Source organism: Equus caballus, chromosome 24 (genome assembly GCF_041296265.1).
Source record: "Equus caballus isolate H_3958 breed thoroughbred chromosome 24, TB-T2T, whole genome shotgun sequence".
Taxonomy (NCBI): domain Eukaryota; kingdom Metazoa; phylum Chordata; class Mammalia; order Perissodactyla; family Equidae; genus Equus; species Equus caballus.
Window position 1 is genome coordinate 13934935 of NC_091707.1, and position 15132 is coordinate 13950066.

Consider the following 15132-nt stretch of genomic DNA (forward strand, 5'->3'; position numbering starts at 1 on the left):
TTCAAGATGTTATGCTGAGTACTGAATCCAAAAGAGATAAGATACTTTCCCTGCCCTCAAGGAATTCATACTTTAGAGGAGGAGAAAGTTATACAACTGCCGTGATCCAAGAAAAAAATTAATGTGTGACAATAAAGAAAACTATTGGTTCAAATTAAGATAACAAAAAAGGTAGGGAAACTCAAAGATGATTTTAGGAAGTGATACTTGATCTGAGCCATGGATAAGGAATAAGATCTTGATGTGTGTGTGCTAGAGTAGGGGTTCCAGATATAGGGAGCATCACGATGACAGGCAGAGAGGTGTTAAAGCAAACATAGTATCTAGGAACAATGAGAGCGAAGTATGCCAGACTTAGGCACACAAGACACAAATGTGGCTGTAAGAACAGATGCGAAAATGACTTGATAGGTTCTTTGGCATTGCAGCAACACTGAGAAGGTTTTGTATCAAATGAGTGACATGGCTAGGTCTGTTCTAGATGACTAACTGGAATATGAATTTGCAGAAAGACAGACCTGTGACAGGCATTGCTTTTTCCTATGTCTGTCAGGAAAGAAAGACCAAGAGTTCTGTAACTTTAGAAGGAAAGTTGAGATCATAAACACAGATTTAGTCATCATCAGCTGGTATAATGATGGTAGAAGTTCTGGGTATGGATAAAATTTCCCAAAGAAAGGACATAGCAAAAGGAGAAAAAAGGGTTGAAGATGTAATTATAGTGGCCAGAGGCTTAAAGGAGTATCTGGAGAGGAAAGAATTACAAACGTTAGAGGAAGAGAGAACTTTTGACAGAATGGCATAGTTAACAGTTTTGATTGCTGAGAGGCTAAGGAAAAACAGAAAAGGTCCTCAAACATAGTAATTGAAAGGTGACTTCTACTATCTGAGTATATAAGAGGCTATAATTGTGTGGGTTCTGGTATTCCTATCCATAACAAAAGCATAAAAAAGGGAATTCAATGTATCGGTGAAAAGTGCTAAAGATATTTCCTAACTAACAGTTCTAAGTGTGACAACCTTGGATATATCATTGCTTATGTAGTTAATTATCATATATTTCAGATTTGGACATTATTTACCTGGGCTATGTGTCATGAGGTTCATTAAAATAAAAATTTGAGAGGCTGGCCGTGGCGTAATGATTAAGTTTGTGCACTCCGCTTTGGTGGCCCAGGGTTCATGGGTTCAGCTCCCAGGTGTGGACCTGGCACTGCTCATCAAGCCACACTGTGGCAGCATCCCATATAAAATGGAGGAAGATTGGCACAGATGTTAGCTCAGCAACAGTCTCCCTCAAGCAAACACATGAAGACTGGCAACAGATGTTAGCTCAGGGCCAATCTTCCTCACAAAAGAAAAGAAAAATTTGATACCATATAAAAATGTTTACCTGGAGTGACGTCAGCATCATGGCAGAGTGAGCTCTCCCCTTAGACTCTCCCTTCTAAGATACAATGAAAAGGACATTCATACACCAACAGAGGACATTCACAAAACACAACAGACATGTAAGAGACCCACACAGCCATATGTCTGAAGGTGGACGTGCTGGACCCCCCAGAGGAAGTGGAAGGATGTAACGGGAATCTTCTCTCCCGAAAAGCAGCAACCCAGGGACTGCATGCAGCTCTGAGAGGAGAAGGGGATGGGGCAGCCCTCTGCCAGAACACCATCATTCTCCAAGTTCCCTCTCAGTTCAGGAAAGCCCCAAGGAGAGGTAACTAAGCTTGTAGGGGAGGTAACTAAGCTTGTAGGGGCCATCTTCATCAAGCTAGCACCCCAGGAGAGAAGACAGCGAGGGCCGACTAAGAACTCCAGTGGGATCATGCACGTGAAAGAAAGCGCCCCACCCCCTGCCCGGCACTCCAGCTCAGCCAGTCAGCCAGAGTGCGCACAGAGAGAAAAGCAGCCAGTGGCTGGAGCAAGTGAGCCACAGATCATAGCAGCATCAGAATATACAGCCCCTGACTCCCACTCAGTGGTGGCAGGCGGAAGCTGTGACCAGATACTATCACTATGCAGAGGCAAAAAGCCACAACATCAAGCAGTATGAAAAAGTATCTTAAATCTCCAGACCAGAAATCAATCCTGAAGGCACAGAAATTTATAATCTAAATAACAGAGAATTCAAAATAACTATCATAAAAAACCTCAATGAGTTACAAGAAAATACAGATAGACAGTTCAGTGAAATCAGGAACTATTTCAAAAGGAGATCAAAACTATAAAGAAGAACCAATCAGAAATATTTGAGAGGAAAAACACAATGGACGAGATAAAGAAAAACCGGGAGTCCCTAAACAATAGAGCTGATACAATGGACGACAGAATTAGCAATTTAAAGGACAGAAATATAGAAATGCTTCAGATGGAGGAGAGAGAACTAAGACTAAAAGGAAATGAAATGAAGAAATTCTCTTGGAAATATCCAACTCAATTAGCAAATGCAACAACAGGATTACAGGTAGTCCAGAGGGAGAAGAGAAGAAGAATGGAGCAGAAAGTTTGTTCACAGAAATAAGAGTTGAGAACTTCCCAAACCTGGGTGAGAGGCTGGAAATACAGGTGAAAGAATCCTGTAGATCTCCTAACTATAGCAATGTAAAAAGACCTTCTACAAGGCATATAGTAGTAAAGCTGGCAAAAGTCAATGACAAGGAAAAAATATCAAGGGCAGCAAGGGAGAAGAAAGTAACTTACAAAGGAAGCCCTATCAGGGTTTCAGCAGATTTCTCAGCAGAAATCTTACAGGCTAGGAGAGAGTGGAATGATATATTGAAAACTCTGAAAGACAGAAACTTTCAGCCAAGTATACTCTATCCAGAAAAAATATCCTTCAGATATGATGGAGAAATAAAAACTTTCCAAGATAAACAAAAGTTAACGGAGTTTATCAACACAAGACCCTCCCCGTTCACAAGAAATGCTCAAGAAGGCCCTCATACCTGAAAAAAAAAAGAGGGGGGGGGGCTACAAAGCCCTGAACAAGGAGAGAAATAGGCAGGCAAAATCAGAAAACTACAGCTCTCTATCAGAACAGGTTAGCAAACACTTAATTATAAAATTAAAGATAAAGGGAAGTAATACACCAAAAATAATCTCATCATTTTAACCACAAACTCATAATACAAGATGGAACAAATGTGAGAATAATAACTTAGAAAAGGAAGAGGAAAGAGATGGAATCAGCTTAGTCTAATGAAATAAGTGGCCGTCAGAATGGACTCTCTCACCTATGATATTTTTATACAAACCTAATGGCAACCTCTAAACAAATAATGAGAACAGAGACACAAAGGATAAATGAGGAGATAACTAAGAAAATCATCATAGAAAACTACCTAACTGAATTGGTAGTCCAAAATACATACGATGAGAAACAAAGTAAAGGCAGAAGAACCAGAAAACAAGCGATAAAATGGTAGCATTAGCCCTCATATATCAATAATCACTCTAAATGTTAATGGATTGAATTCTCCAATCAAAAGTCACACAATGGCTGGATGGATTTAAAAACAAGACCCAACAATATGCTGCTTCCAGGAAACACATCTCAGCTCCAAAGACAAACACAGGCTCAGAGTGAAGGGACGAAAAAAGATATTCCAAGCTAATGGCAAACAGGAGACAGTAGGTGTTGCCATACTTATATTAGACAAAGTAGACGTCAAGATAAAACAGGTAAAGAGAGACAATGAGGGGCAGTATATAATGATAAAAGGGACATTCCACAAAGAACATATAACATCTATAAATATCTATGCACCCAACACAGGAGCACCAAAGTATATAAAGCAACTATTAACAAACCTAAAAGGAGACATTAACAAAAGGCAATAATAGTAGGGGACTTCAACACCCCACTTACATCAATGGACAGATCATCTAGACAGAAAGTCAACAAGAAATAACTGAATTAAATGAAAAATTAGATCAGATGGACTTCATAGATATATATAGAACACTCTAACCAAAAACAGAAGACTACACATTCTTCTCAAGTGTGCATAGAACATTCTCAAGTATAGACCATATGTTGGGAAATAAGGCAAACCTCAATGAATTTATAAGAAGATTGAAATCATATCAAGCACCTTTTCTGACCATAATTCTATGAAACTAAAACTCAACTACAAGAAAAAAGCTGTGAAAGTGACAAATATGTGGAGACTAAACAACATGCTACTGACTAACAAATGGATCACTGAAGAAATTAAAGGAGAAACCAAAAAATATCTGGAGACAGATGAAAATGAAAACACACCATACCAACTCATATGGGATGCAGCAAAAGCAGTCCTAAGAGGCAAATCATAGCAATACAGGCCCACCTTAACAAACAAGAAAAATTTCAAATAAGCAATCTTAAACTACACCAAACAGAATGAGAAAAAGAAGAACAAACAAAGCCCAAACCTGGCAGGAGAAAAATAATTAAAAAGAGCAGAAATAAATGAAATTGAAACAAAGACAGTAGAAAGGATCAATGAAATGAAGAGCTGGTTATTTGAGAAGATACACAAAATTTACGAATCTGTACCCAAACTCACTATGAAAAAAAGAGAGAAGGCTCAAACAAATAAAATTAGAAATGAAAGAGGAGAAATTATAATGAATACCACAGAATTACAAAAGATTATAAGAGAATATTATGAAAAACTATAGTCCAACAAATTGGACAACTAGAAGAAATGGATAAATTCTTAGACTCCTACTACCTCCCAAAACTGAATCAAGAAGAAATCAAGAATCTGAATAGATCAATCACAAGTAAAGAGATTGAAAAAGTAATCAAAAACCTCCTAAAAAATAAAAGTCCAGGATCAGATAGCTTCTCTGGAGAAGTCAACTAAACATTCAAAGATTTAGTAACTATTCTCCCAAACAATTCCTAGAAATTGAGGAAGACAGAACACTTCCTAACACGTTGTATGAGGCCAACATCACCCTGATACCAAAGCCACACAAGGACAATACAAAGAAGGAAAATTATAGGCCAAAATCACTGATGAACATAGATGCAAAAATCCTCAACAAAATATTGGCAAACTGAATACAGTAAAACATTAAAAAGATCATACATCATGATCAAGTGGTATTTATCACCAGGGACACAGAGATGGTTCAACATTCGCAAATCAATCAATGTGATACACCACATAACAAAAGGAGGAATAAAAACCACACAATCATCTCAACAAACGCAGAGAAAGCATTTGTCAAGACCCAAATCCATTCATGATAAAAACTCTCAATAAAATGGGTATAAAAGGAAAGTACCTCAACATAATAAAGGCCATATACAACAAACCCACAGCCAACATCATACTCAATGGGGAAAAACTGAAAGCCATCCCTCTGAGATCAGGAACAAGAAAAGGATGCCCACTCTCACCATTCTTATTCAACATAGTACTGGAGGTTTTGGCCAGAGAAATTATGCAAGAAAAAGAAACGAAAGCTATCCAAAGGCAAGGAAGAAGTGAAACTCTTCCTATTTGTGAACAACATGATTTCATACATAGAAAACCCCAAATAACCTATAAGACAACTATTAGAAATAATCAACAACTACAGCAAAGTTGCAGGATACAGAAGCAACTAAGAAAAATCAATTGCATTTCTATATTCTAATAAACTAACAGAAAGAGAACTCAAGAATATAATCCCATTTACAATCACAACAAAAAGAATAAAATATCTATAAATAAATTTAACAAAGGAGGTGAAAGACCTATACAATGAAAACTATAAGACATTATTGAAAAAAAATCGATGATGACATAAAAAAATTGAAAAATATATCATGCACACAGATTGGAAGAATAAACACAGTTAAAATGTCCATACTACCTAAAGCAATCTACAGATTCAATGCAATCCCAATCAGAATCCCAATGACATTCTTCACAGAAACAGAACAAAGAATCCTAAAATTCATATGGGGCAACAAAAGACCCCAAATAGCTAAAGCAATCCTGAGAAAAAAGAACAAAGCTGGAGATACCCACAATCCCTGAATTCAAAATATACTACAAAGCTATAGTAATCAAAGCATCATGGTACTGATACGAAAATAGACACACAGATCAATGGAAGAGAACTGCAAGCGCAGAAATAAAACCACACATCTATGGACAGCTAATCTTCAACAAAGGAGCTAAGAATATACAATGGAGAAAACGTCTCCTCAAAAAATGGTGTTGGGACAACTGGACAGCAACATGCAAAAGAATGAAAGTAGACCATTATCTTTCACCATACACAAAAATCAACTGAAAGTGGATCAAAGACTTGAGGGTAACATCTGAAACCATAAAACTTCTAGAAGAAAATATAGGCAATTCACTCTTTGACATCGGTCTTAGCAGCATCTTCTTGAATACCATGTCTACTTGGACAAGGGAAACAAAAGAAAAAATAAACAAGAGGAACTTCAACAAACTAAAGAGCTTCTGTGAGACAAAGGAAACCAAGAACAAAACAAAAAGACAATCCACCAAATGGGAGAAAATAGTGCAAATCATATATCCAACAGGAGTTCATCTCCATAATATATAAAGAATTCACATAACTGAACAACACAATCAAAAAACAGGCAGAAGATATGAACAGACATTTTTCCAAAAAACATATACAGATGGTCAATAAACACATGAAAAGATGTTCAATATCACTAATCATCAGGAAAATGCAAATCAAAACTACACTTAGATATCACCTTACACCTGTTAGAATGGCTATAATTACCAAGACAAAAAACAACAAATGTTGGAGAGGGTGTGGAGAGAAGGGAACCCTCATACCCTGAAGGTGGGAATGCAAACTGGTGCAGCCACTGTGGAAAACAGTATGGAGATTTCTCAAAAAGTTAAAAATAGAAATACCATATGACACAGCTATCCCACCATTGGCTATTTATCCAAAGAACTTGAAATCAACAATACAAAGGGACTTATGCACCCCTATGTTCATTGCAGCCTTATTCACAATAGCCAAGATATGGAAGCAACCCAAGTGCCCAGTGACTGACGGATGGATAAAGATGACGTGGTTTATATATACAATGGAATACCACTCAGCCATAAAAAAAAGACAGAATCATCCCATTTGCAACAACATGGATGGACCTTGAGGGTATTATATTAAGTGAAATAAGCCAGACAAAGACAAACACCATATGATTTCACTCATATGTGGAAGATAAACTAACATATAGTGCTCCTTATGTCACTTTAGAAATGTAGAAAAGCATAAATTTATAATATTCTAGCTATGTTTAGTATAAACTCAAAACAACTGAAATCAAGAAATGCAGGTTACATCTGTTGTACCCCTGAATCCACTATTATACAAGGTAAGCATTGGAAAAGGCCTTTCATAAGACAATATTTTGTTCTAAAACTGGATAAATAATAAGAATACTGGAAAATACTCTCTGCAGCAGGTGCCACAATCACCTGCAGTTTACACATGTGGGAACAGAGGTGCAGAGAAGTTCACACGCAGCCAATGAGGAATCGAGCAAGGATTTGAAGCCAGGCAGTTTGACTCTCTAGAATCCATGTGCTTTATTTCAGCCTAGTTTAAGTACTTCAACTGGCCATCAGCCACACTAGTCTCAGAAATAAAAAGTAATCCAAAGACATACAAACATTTGGCAGTGGACTAGAGAAGCTGTATATATGCATAATGAGTGAACAATAAAACAGAGCTACTCAATGAATCTTCAGCTCACAAACATCTTGCCCTGTGCCAACAAAAGCTGGAAAATCATGTATTAAAATATACAATCTTTAGCTGATCTAGATTTTCTTCTTTCAGATAACACTCTTATTATAAATATACTCACAAATGTTTCCAGGAATGCATTTTTTATTATTTGAACTATGTCTTCCGCATGGGTATTAGCTAACGGAATGCTCTCTATTTTGCCTCCTTTGTGTCTGGCAAGCAGCAGGGCTGGAAGAGTTGCAGCATATTTATTTGACCTATAGAGAAATGTAGTATCAAAATTCCCAAACAAATATAGCAAGTCATCACAAACATGAACAATTAGGCCAAGAGGGCACAGTGTGAAGCAGCAAAAGAGGAGCCCTACTACTAATAAAAACATGAGCTCGAATTCCAGAGAAACGTATCTTCCCTGTGAGGCTATCTGAGGAAGTTCAGAGCCTTGGTGACCTAGGTTAACAGAAAGCAACAAACAATAATCTAGGCAGATTTTTTGTTTCTAGACAACTTACTCATAAAGAAAATGTCTAAATAGGATTAGGAACACACTGAAAGTTCTCACCCTTTGTGGACTGCTCATCAAACTCCTCAGCAAGGAGATGGGCACTTATTAGAAACCTACTATTTGCCAGCAACTATACTAGGTGCTTTTAGTTTTCATTCAGCCCTCAGAACAGCCCTATAAAGTTGCCACTATCACTCCCATTTTACAGATGAGGAAACCAGGACTCAGAGAGTGACAAATGGCAGAGACAGAATTCAAACTGAGGTACTCCAGATATAGAGTCTGTGCTCTCTCCACTGAAACAGAGCTCAAATCTGCTCCCTCCTTCTAGTACTTCTGCAAACTAAGCCTAAAAGAAAAATCACTAAACAAAACAGGAAAAAATGCTTTGTGTGAAATTACCAGTGAGGTAGCCACACTTAGATCATGTTAAAACTCAATTCATGCTAGAACAAAGTATAGACATTATAATATTATAGGTATTAGTAAAGAGCCCAGGCTTCAGATTACCTGGAGGACCCTCCTAGTTGACCAGTTAGTTATAAACAAAACACACTCTGCAAACTGCTGGTCTAGCTCTTTGGACCATAGTTAAACGCACAATGACAGCAGAATACAAAATAGTGGGTGACTGACTGTCCATCTATCAGGTGAACAGGTCTCACATTCTCTAAAGTTCTGGAGTTCAGCATGTACTTTTCAAAAATTACTGATTTCATGGGTAGAACAGAAGCTTGATCATCAAAAGCATATGTCACCAACATGCAGGATGAAAGACTTAAGGTCACAAATCACAATTAGGAATATTAGAGTCAGAACTTAATAAAGACAAACTAGGGCTTAACAACTCAACTTGCATCTGAAAATAAGCCACTAATGCAGAATGTGATGTGTATTGATAATAATCTCCACGTTTTCGGTTCAGTCCTTCATTCTGCAGCAACTAAAATATTTGATAGTTCACAGGAGTCCCCAAATTATACAAATAAAGCCACCTTAGTGGCTAAAAAAGCACTGATTAAATGTATGTTTGCAATAGCTTAAAATTAGTTAGAACTATCAGGTACAGTCGCATCACCTAAAATTCTGGGAGAAATATGGAAAAATTATGATTTTTATGTCTAATTTAGTGTCAAATCAAAACCTAGACACTCAAGAAGTACAGTTTCCCAAAAAATGATAACTCCCAAGAATCAAAACTGCAGCTAACAGAATCCAAAGAGGAAATTTTTTATAGGAAAATGAAGTATTATGAATCGAGGTTGCCCTGTGGGGGCTCTAACCTAAAGTAAAAGAATACATGAAAATTCTAAATAGTGAGGCGGCACTTCACAGATTTTCCCAGAAGGAATTAAAAACTTAGCTATGGTGCTGTTCTACCTTCCTTCATCAACTGTGTAAAGATAAGCAACACAGATATGATTTTGCAAACTTCTTCCTCCCCAAAGTTAGAAGACCAATAAACTTACAATATCAAAACATCTTCTTCAGAATAAATTCCAGTGATAACACATCCTCTTAGGTAGTTTCCTGCTTCAGTGAAATCTTCTTTTGCTATAAATATACAGATAAGACAAAAATCTGAAACCTTTAAATCTATGAGTGCTATTCAACCAATAAACAAATTTATAAATGGTAGTGCTTTGTTATTAATTAATTATGAAGATAAATACTTAAGTGCAGACCTTACATAACTCAGTGGTTCTAACATAAATCTGTGTTTTTTATGACATTTGATTACTAAAGAAATGTAAGTTGATACAGTGCAACTATGATTCTCTAAGCAAATGTACTCCAAATATAATTTATAAGATTTATAGCACTCTAATCATACAGAGTTACTGAATAAATATCTGTTGCATTTTCATTTACTCCTAAGACAGAGTAAATGGAGACAGCTGTCCTACATGTAGCCTGGAAAGAGAAGCAGGGTATGTGAAATGACATACACATTATAGTCACAAAATCTAAAAATGCCTGTATGCATAGAAAAAAGTAGAAGACTGGAAATTCTAGTCCTCTAACAGTATCTGTTAGGGTTCTGTGATTAGGAGGAATTTGTTTCTTCTTTTTTATTTCTTGTATTTTTTGTAATGTGTTTTTGTTACTTTTGAACTTTGATTAATTTGTGTATCAGTCTTTTCTCATTTGTTAGGACATACATATTCAAAATAAAAACTATTATTTCTGTAGAATTCTGAATTTTCATAAATAATAGCATATTCTGGGTCATGTTATAACCAAGAAGCAAGTCTGAATTAAATAGTTGTAGACTAATGAGAAAAGAGCAGAGGTGGACTTATATGAATGATACAGTCTTGCCAAGTGAAGCCAAAAGATAGTTCAACTCAATGCATGAAAGGTTCATAGCAGTTCAAATAGAAAAACACTGATGTAAAAATTGAGTCATGTAGTAGCCAGTAGTCTGGGCACACTGAACCTAAAAGATCTGTACCTCAGCAGTCAGCACAATATTCATGATGTGAGCATCAACACTGTTAACATCAGGTAACCACAAGATCATTTTCTTTAAAAAGGATGCATACTTTCCACTGGATTGAGAAATACCGTAGGAAATCTAGCTTACTAGAGTGGCACAGTCAGCCGGCAGGCAGCATTGAGAGTTCATGTATAATCACAAATTTAATGAGAAACTAGTAACCCATGAAAATATTTTCTTTAGCCTGTGCTACACCAAAGTAGAAAAGATTCACAAGAAAACTAAGCATCTAGAAAGGACTGAGTGCCTATACTTTCATTTCTAAGAGAAAACAGGTCTAAATTCTGGTCAATAATTGAGGATTGTTATCTAAAGCAATGACATAATGGAATGTGTTTCAGCTTTCTCTTTTCTTTTTTGATACATAATAGTGGAAAATTATACTAATACTCCCATATAATTTTCTCATACAGAAGCCTTTCTACTCATGAATATGTTTCTTGAAAGTCTCTTCACGAATCCATTTGTTAATAAATCCAGGTTACTTGTGGCATGGGAACATTTAAGACTGTTGACCTAAGATGAATATCCATTTCCACTACATCAGAGTATAAATTTTCCTGTGAACATTGAAAACCAGGCATATTCTCCCCTTGGTGAAAACTGCATATATGTCAGAATATATGGCAACCCCAATAAAAGAAATAATCAGTTATCTACATAAAAAGTTTATTTAACCACTATAAATATATTTGAGATGTAACGTTAATAGTGACCTACAATATTTAGCTATTTAACTATAAACATATTTTAATTGCATAAAATAAATACATTAATTTAGCAATACTTTTTCTACTATCACATCTTATTGAATAGTTATATTCAATAACTAAACAATAAATATATTTTAAATAAATTAAATTTTATTTATTAAAATAAATTAAAAATAAATAACTAAATAATAAATAATAACAAATAAATGCACACATACAGATACATCTATTTTTTTAGCTCTGTCGGCAGAGAGAGTCAAGAAGAAAGAACACTCCAGTAACTAAAAGCACTCCTAATCCCTAAAACATGGTTTCTAAATTCAATGTCCCACTAAAAGGAACCTGAACTCCTTGGAGAAATGGCTGATTCCAGGAATGAGGCTAGAAACATTTTGTGCCAAAAGGACACATTCAAAGAATGATGGAGACATGTCAAAAGGACATAGGAGTCAGATTGAAGGGGCTCCCACTGCCCAAATCTGGGGCAATTTGAGCAAAAAAAAATGATAGTAATTGATTATAACCCATTTAATAAAATAAAAGTTCGGGCATCCACACCGATAAGCGAACAAATAAGAAGAGAAAGCTCTTTCTTACAGTAGTATGCCAACTAATAAATGCAGAAGGAATAACGGAGATAGAAATTTTCCTCTTGGCAAACATAGAAATAGCTCTTTGAGGCAATGGCCTTTAAAACTGGAGCGCAAAAGTATAATGAGAAACAGGACATTTACAGAGTTTTAAATTATATCCCCACAAGATACTTATTAATCAGAGGAAAACAGTAGAGGGACCTGGCAAATACACTAGTGGACAAAAGAGACATTTCAGCCCTTGTGGAACTCGCATTATATTAGTCTTCAAATCATTAGGATCTATATGAATAACAAATCAATATCTGATAGAAAATAAGTGCTCAGTAAATGCCAATAGTCAGTTTTTATGAGTAAAATACAAATGTACATAAAAATGTTAACAAACTCATAATAGCCTTTTACTGTTATACATTTTTTCATTCAATAGATGTTGAAGGTCCAGCAACTATCATGTGAAGAGTCTGCAAAAAACAAAAACAACAAAAAAAGAAGAGGAACTAATATCCAAACGAAAAGGCTGGCAACAATCAATCCAGTGAATAACAACAAAGCATCACATCCAGATTACATCATTCTGGCACACCAGAACTACCTGTATATAATTTAACATTATACTTTTGACTTTTGTTGACAGATAATTACATGTAAATTCTATCATCATTTGTACACAAATATGATCAATTACACTGTTCCTCGTGTTGGTCTCTTATATAAAACACAATGTGAAAAATTCCTCTCAGCATTTACAACCAGGAAAAGTTTTCACTATGAATGAGTCAGGAACCTAATTTGTATGTTGCCATTTACAATGATGATAAGATGGCAAAAATTTCATCTTTGTTTCTGGTTGCCACCAGATTGCTTAGAGTTAAGTTTTATGATCAACTGCAGTGTTTTATAGATATTCCACATAATTATCCCCTACTCTTTTATTGCTTAACTCTTATCCTTTTTTTAATGATTTTATCATGTTTGTACTTTTTATTATCTGAAGACTTTAATTCTTTTTGGAAGGAGGCCCAGTGTAAATAATGAGAACTTCAGGGCGCCAGACACTTGAGGTAGACAGTCAACAGCGGGAGCAAAAATGTTAGAAAGACAAAGGAGTAAAACAAAGACTCATTCACTTCCCATTTTCATAAAGAAAATACAAATTAAAAAGCTACGCCCTCTAGGATTTTGCCTTCTAAGACGGTAAGTCACAAAGCATACATTAATATTCTTATTATTTCTTTCTAGTAAGTTCTTTTGGCTCTTATTTTAAAAGATTTTGAAGACAAAGTTGAGAGAAAAAATTACTAGACAGAAATTGTAGAAAGCAAAATTTAATAGTTAATAGCATCCACTATATACAAATATAATGCTAGAGATGTGGATCCTCTTCCAATATAAATATCCTTAAAAGTTCATTCTGAATTTAAAATTCATCTCAAATGAAAGAAAAATAAGAAGTGGGGAGGTTTGCTAGATAAATGGTAAGAGTTATCATGTGATGAAGAAAACACTAAGGGTTTTGTTATCCAGTCAAGAGCCCATCCACAAGCAAAGGCAAGAGAATAACATTCTAAGTAATACTATTGGTCAGAAAAAATACCCTATGTGTACTGTTCCTTTAAAACTTACTGAAAGATACATTCCTATGAAGCAAGAAAAAAATAAAGAGTTAGAGTCTAAGAAAAGAGAAGTTGTAATATTAAAAGAACACTATAGCCTATGAAGCTATGTAAAACTATCACAGTAAAATTAATTGCTATAAGCACTATATCAAAGCTGAATGCAAAAGCAATTTAAAATGTATCAAAAATAAGATGAGTTAATAAACGGATAGAGGGATAGACAGATGTACAGGTATGTGTTACATCAAGTACAGTTAAAGGCTAATGGTAGACTCTAGATGGTGGGTATATGAGTGTTTGCTGTAAAATTCTCAACTTTGCTGTTTGAAAATTTTCATAATAAATGTGGAAAAAATAAATGCAAGAGATTTTTGGAAGAGAAATACATAATGCAAAAAAATAAAAGCTCAGCAATAATGATAATCTGTGTTTCATAATATGAGACCATAGAGGCTCATATAGAGAAAAAGATATAGAAGAAATTAAAAACATCATCATCTTCCAAATGAAGGAATCAAAATGATTGAAATGGTCTTTAATTTTACAGATTCCATTTTTTTTTAAAGAACACTTTCTCTAGCCCTGAAGAAAATAAAAACCAAAAGAAGTCTACTCCACACAGAAAAAAGTAAAGAAAAATAACTAAAGAAATACCAAAGAAGTATAAAACAAGCAACAGACATCTAAATAGGTCTAGACAATGTGTAAATGGTTAAAGTTCACCCAGAAGAATCCATAGGCAATAATGACAAGAAAATGTAAAAAGACAATTAAGAGACTTGACCCAATCATATATTCAATATTATAAAACTAATAGACTAAGGATCAATAGGTAAAGTGAATAAAATAGAAAACATTTAAACAGACATATATATACACATAGACATAAAAACACGGATTTAATACAGTGATGGTGAAATCAAAAAAAGAGGAAAAAACAGACAACTGTTAACTACTTAGACAGAAATAAATTTGGCCTCTAACTTCATACCATGCACTAAACTATCTAAATGATTAAAGACTTTTAAAAAAGAAAAAAAGCAAAGGACACAATTAACAGACTGAAAAGGTAACCTATGGAATGGGAGAAAATACTTGCAAATCATATATATGATAGGGATTAATATCCAGAATATATAAAGAACTCCTGCAACTCAACAACCACAATAATCCGATTAAAGAATGGGTGTAGGACTTGAACAGACATTTCTACAAAGAAGATACACAAACAGCAAACAGGTATATAAAAAGATGCTCTATATCACTAATCATTAGGAAAATACAAATCAAAACCACAACGTGTCATCACCTCACACACATTAGGATGGCTACTATCAAAAAAACAGAACATAATATTAGTTTTGGTTAGGATGTGAACAAATCAGAACTGTTGTACACTGCTGGTGAGAATGTAAAATGATGCAGCCACTTCAGAAATCAGTAAGGTGGTTCCTCAAAAAATCAA

General features: G+C 35.1%; 1 protein-coding gene across 10 annotated transcripts in view; it reads right to left on the reverse strand.

Moving 5' to 3' along the window:
- Nucleotides 1-15132, reverse strand: part of TXNDC16 (thioredoxin domain containing 16) — a 131768-nt gene that overhangs the window by 10688 nt on the left and 105948 nt on the right. For all 10 annotated transcript variants that reach the window (XM_005605180.4, XM_023627728.2, XM_023627732.2 and 7 more), the window contains 2 exons: nt 9712-9796; nt 7856-7994 (listed from right to left, as the gene is read on the reverse strand). In XM_005605180.4, the coding sequence (XP_005605237.2) occupies nt 7856-7994; nt 9712-9796 (224 nt within the window). The remainder of the gene's footprint in view (nt 1-7855; nt 7995-9711; nt 9797-15132) is intronic.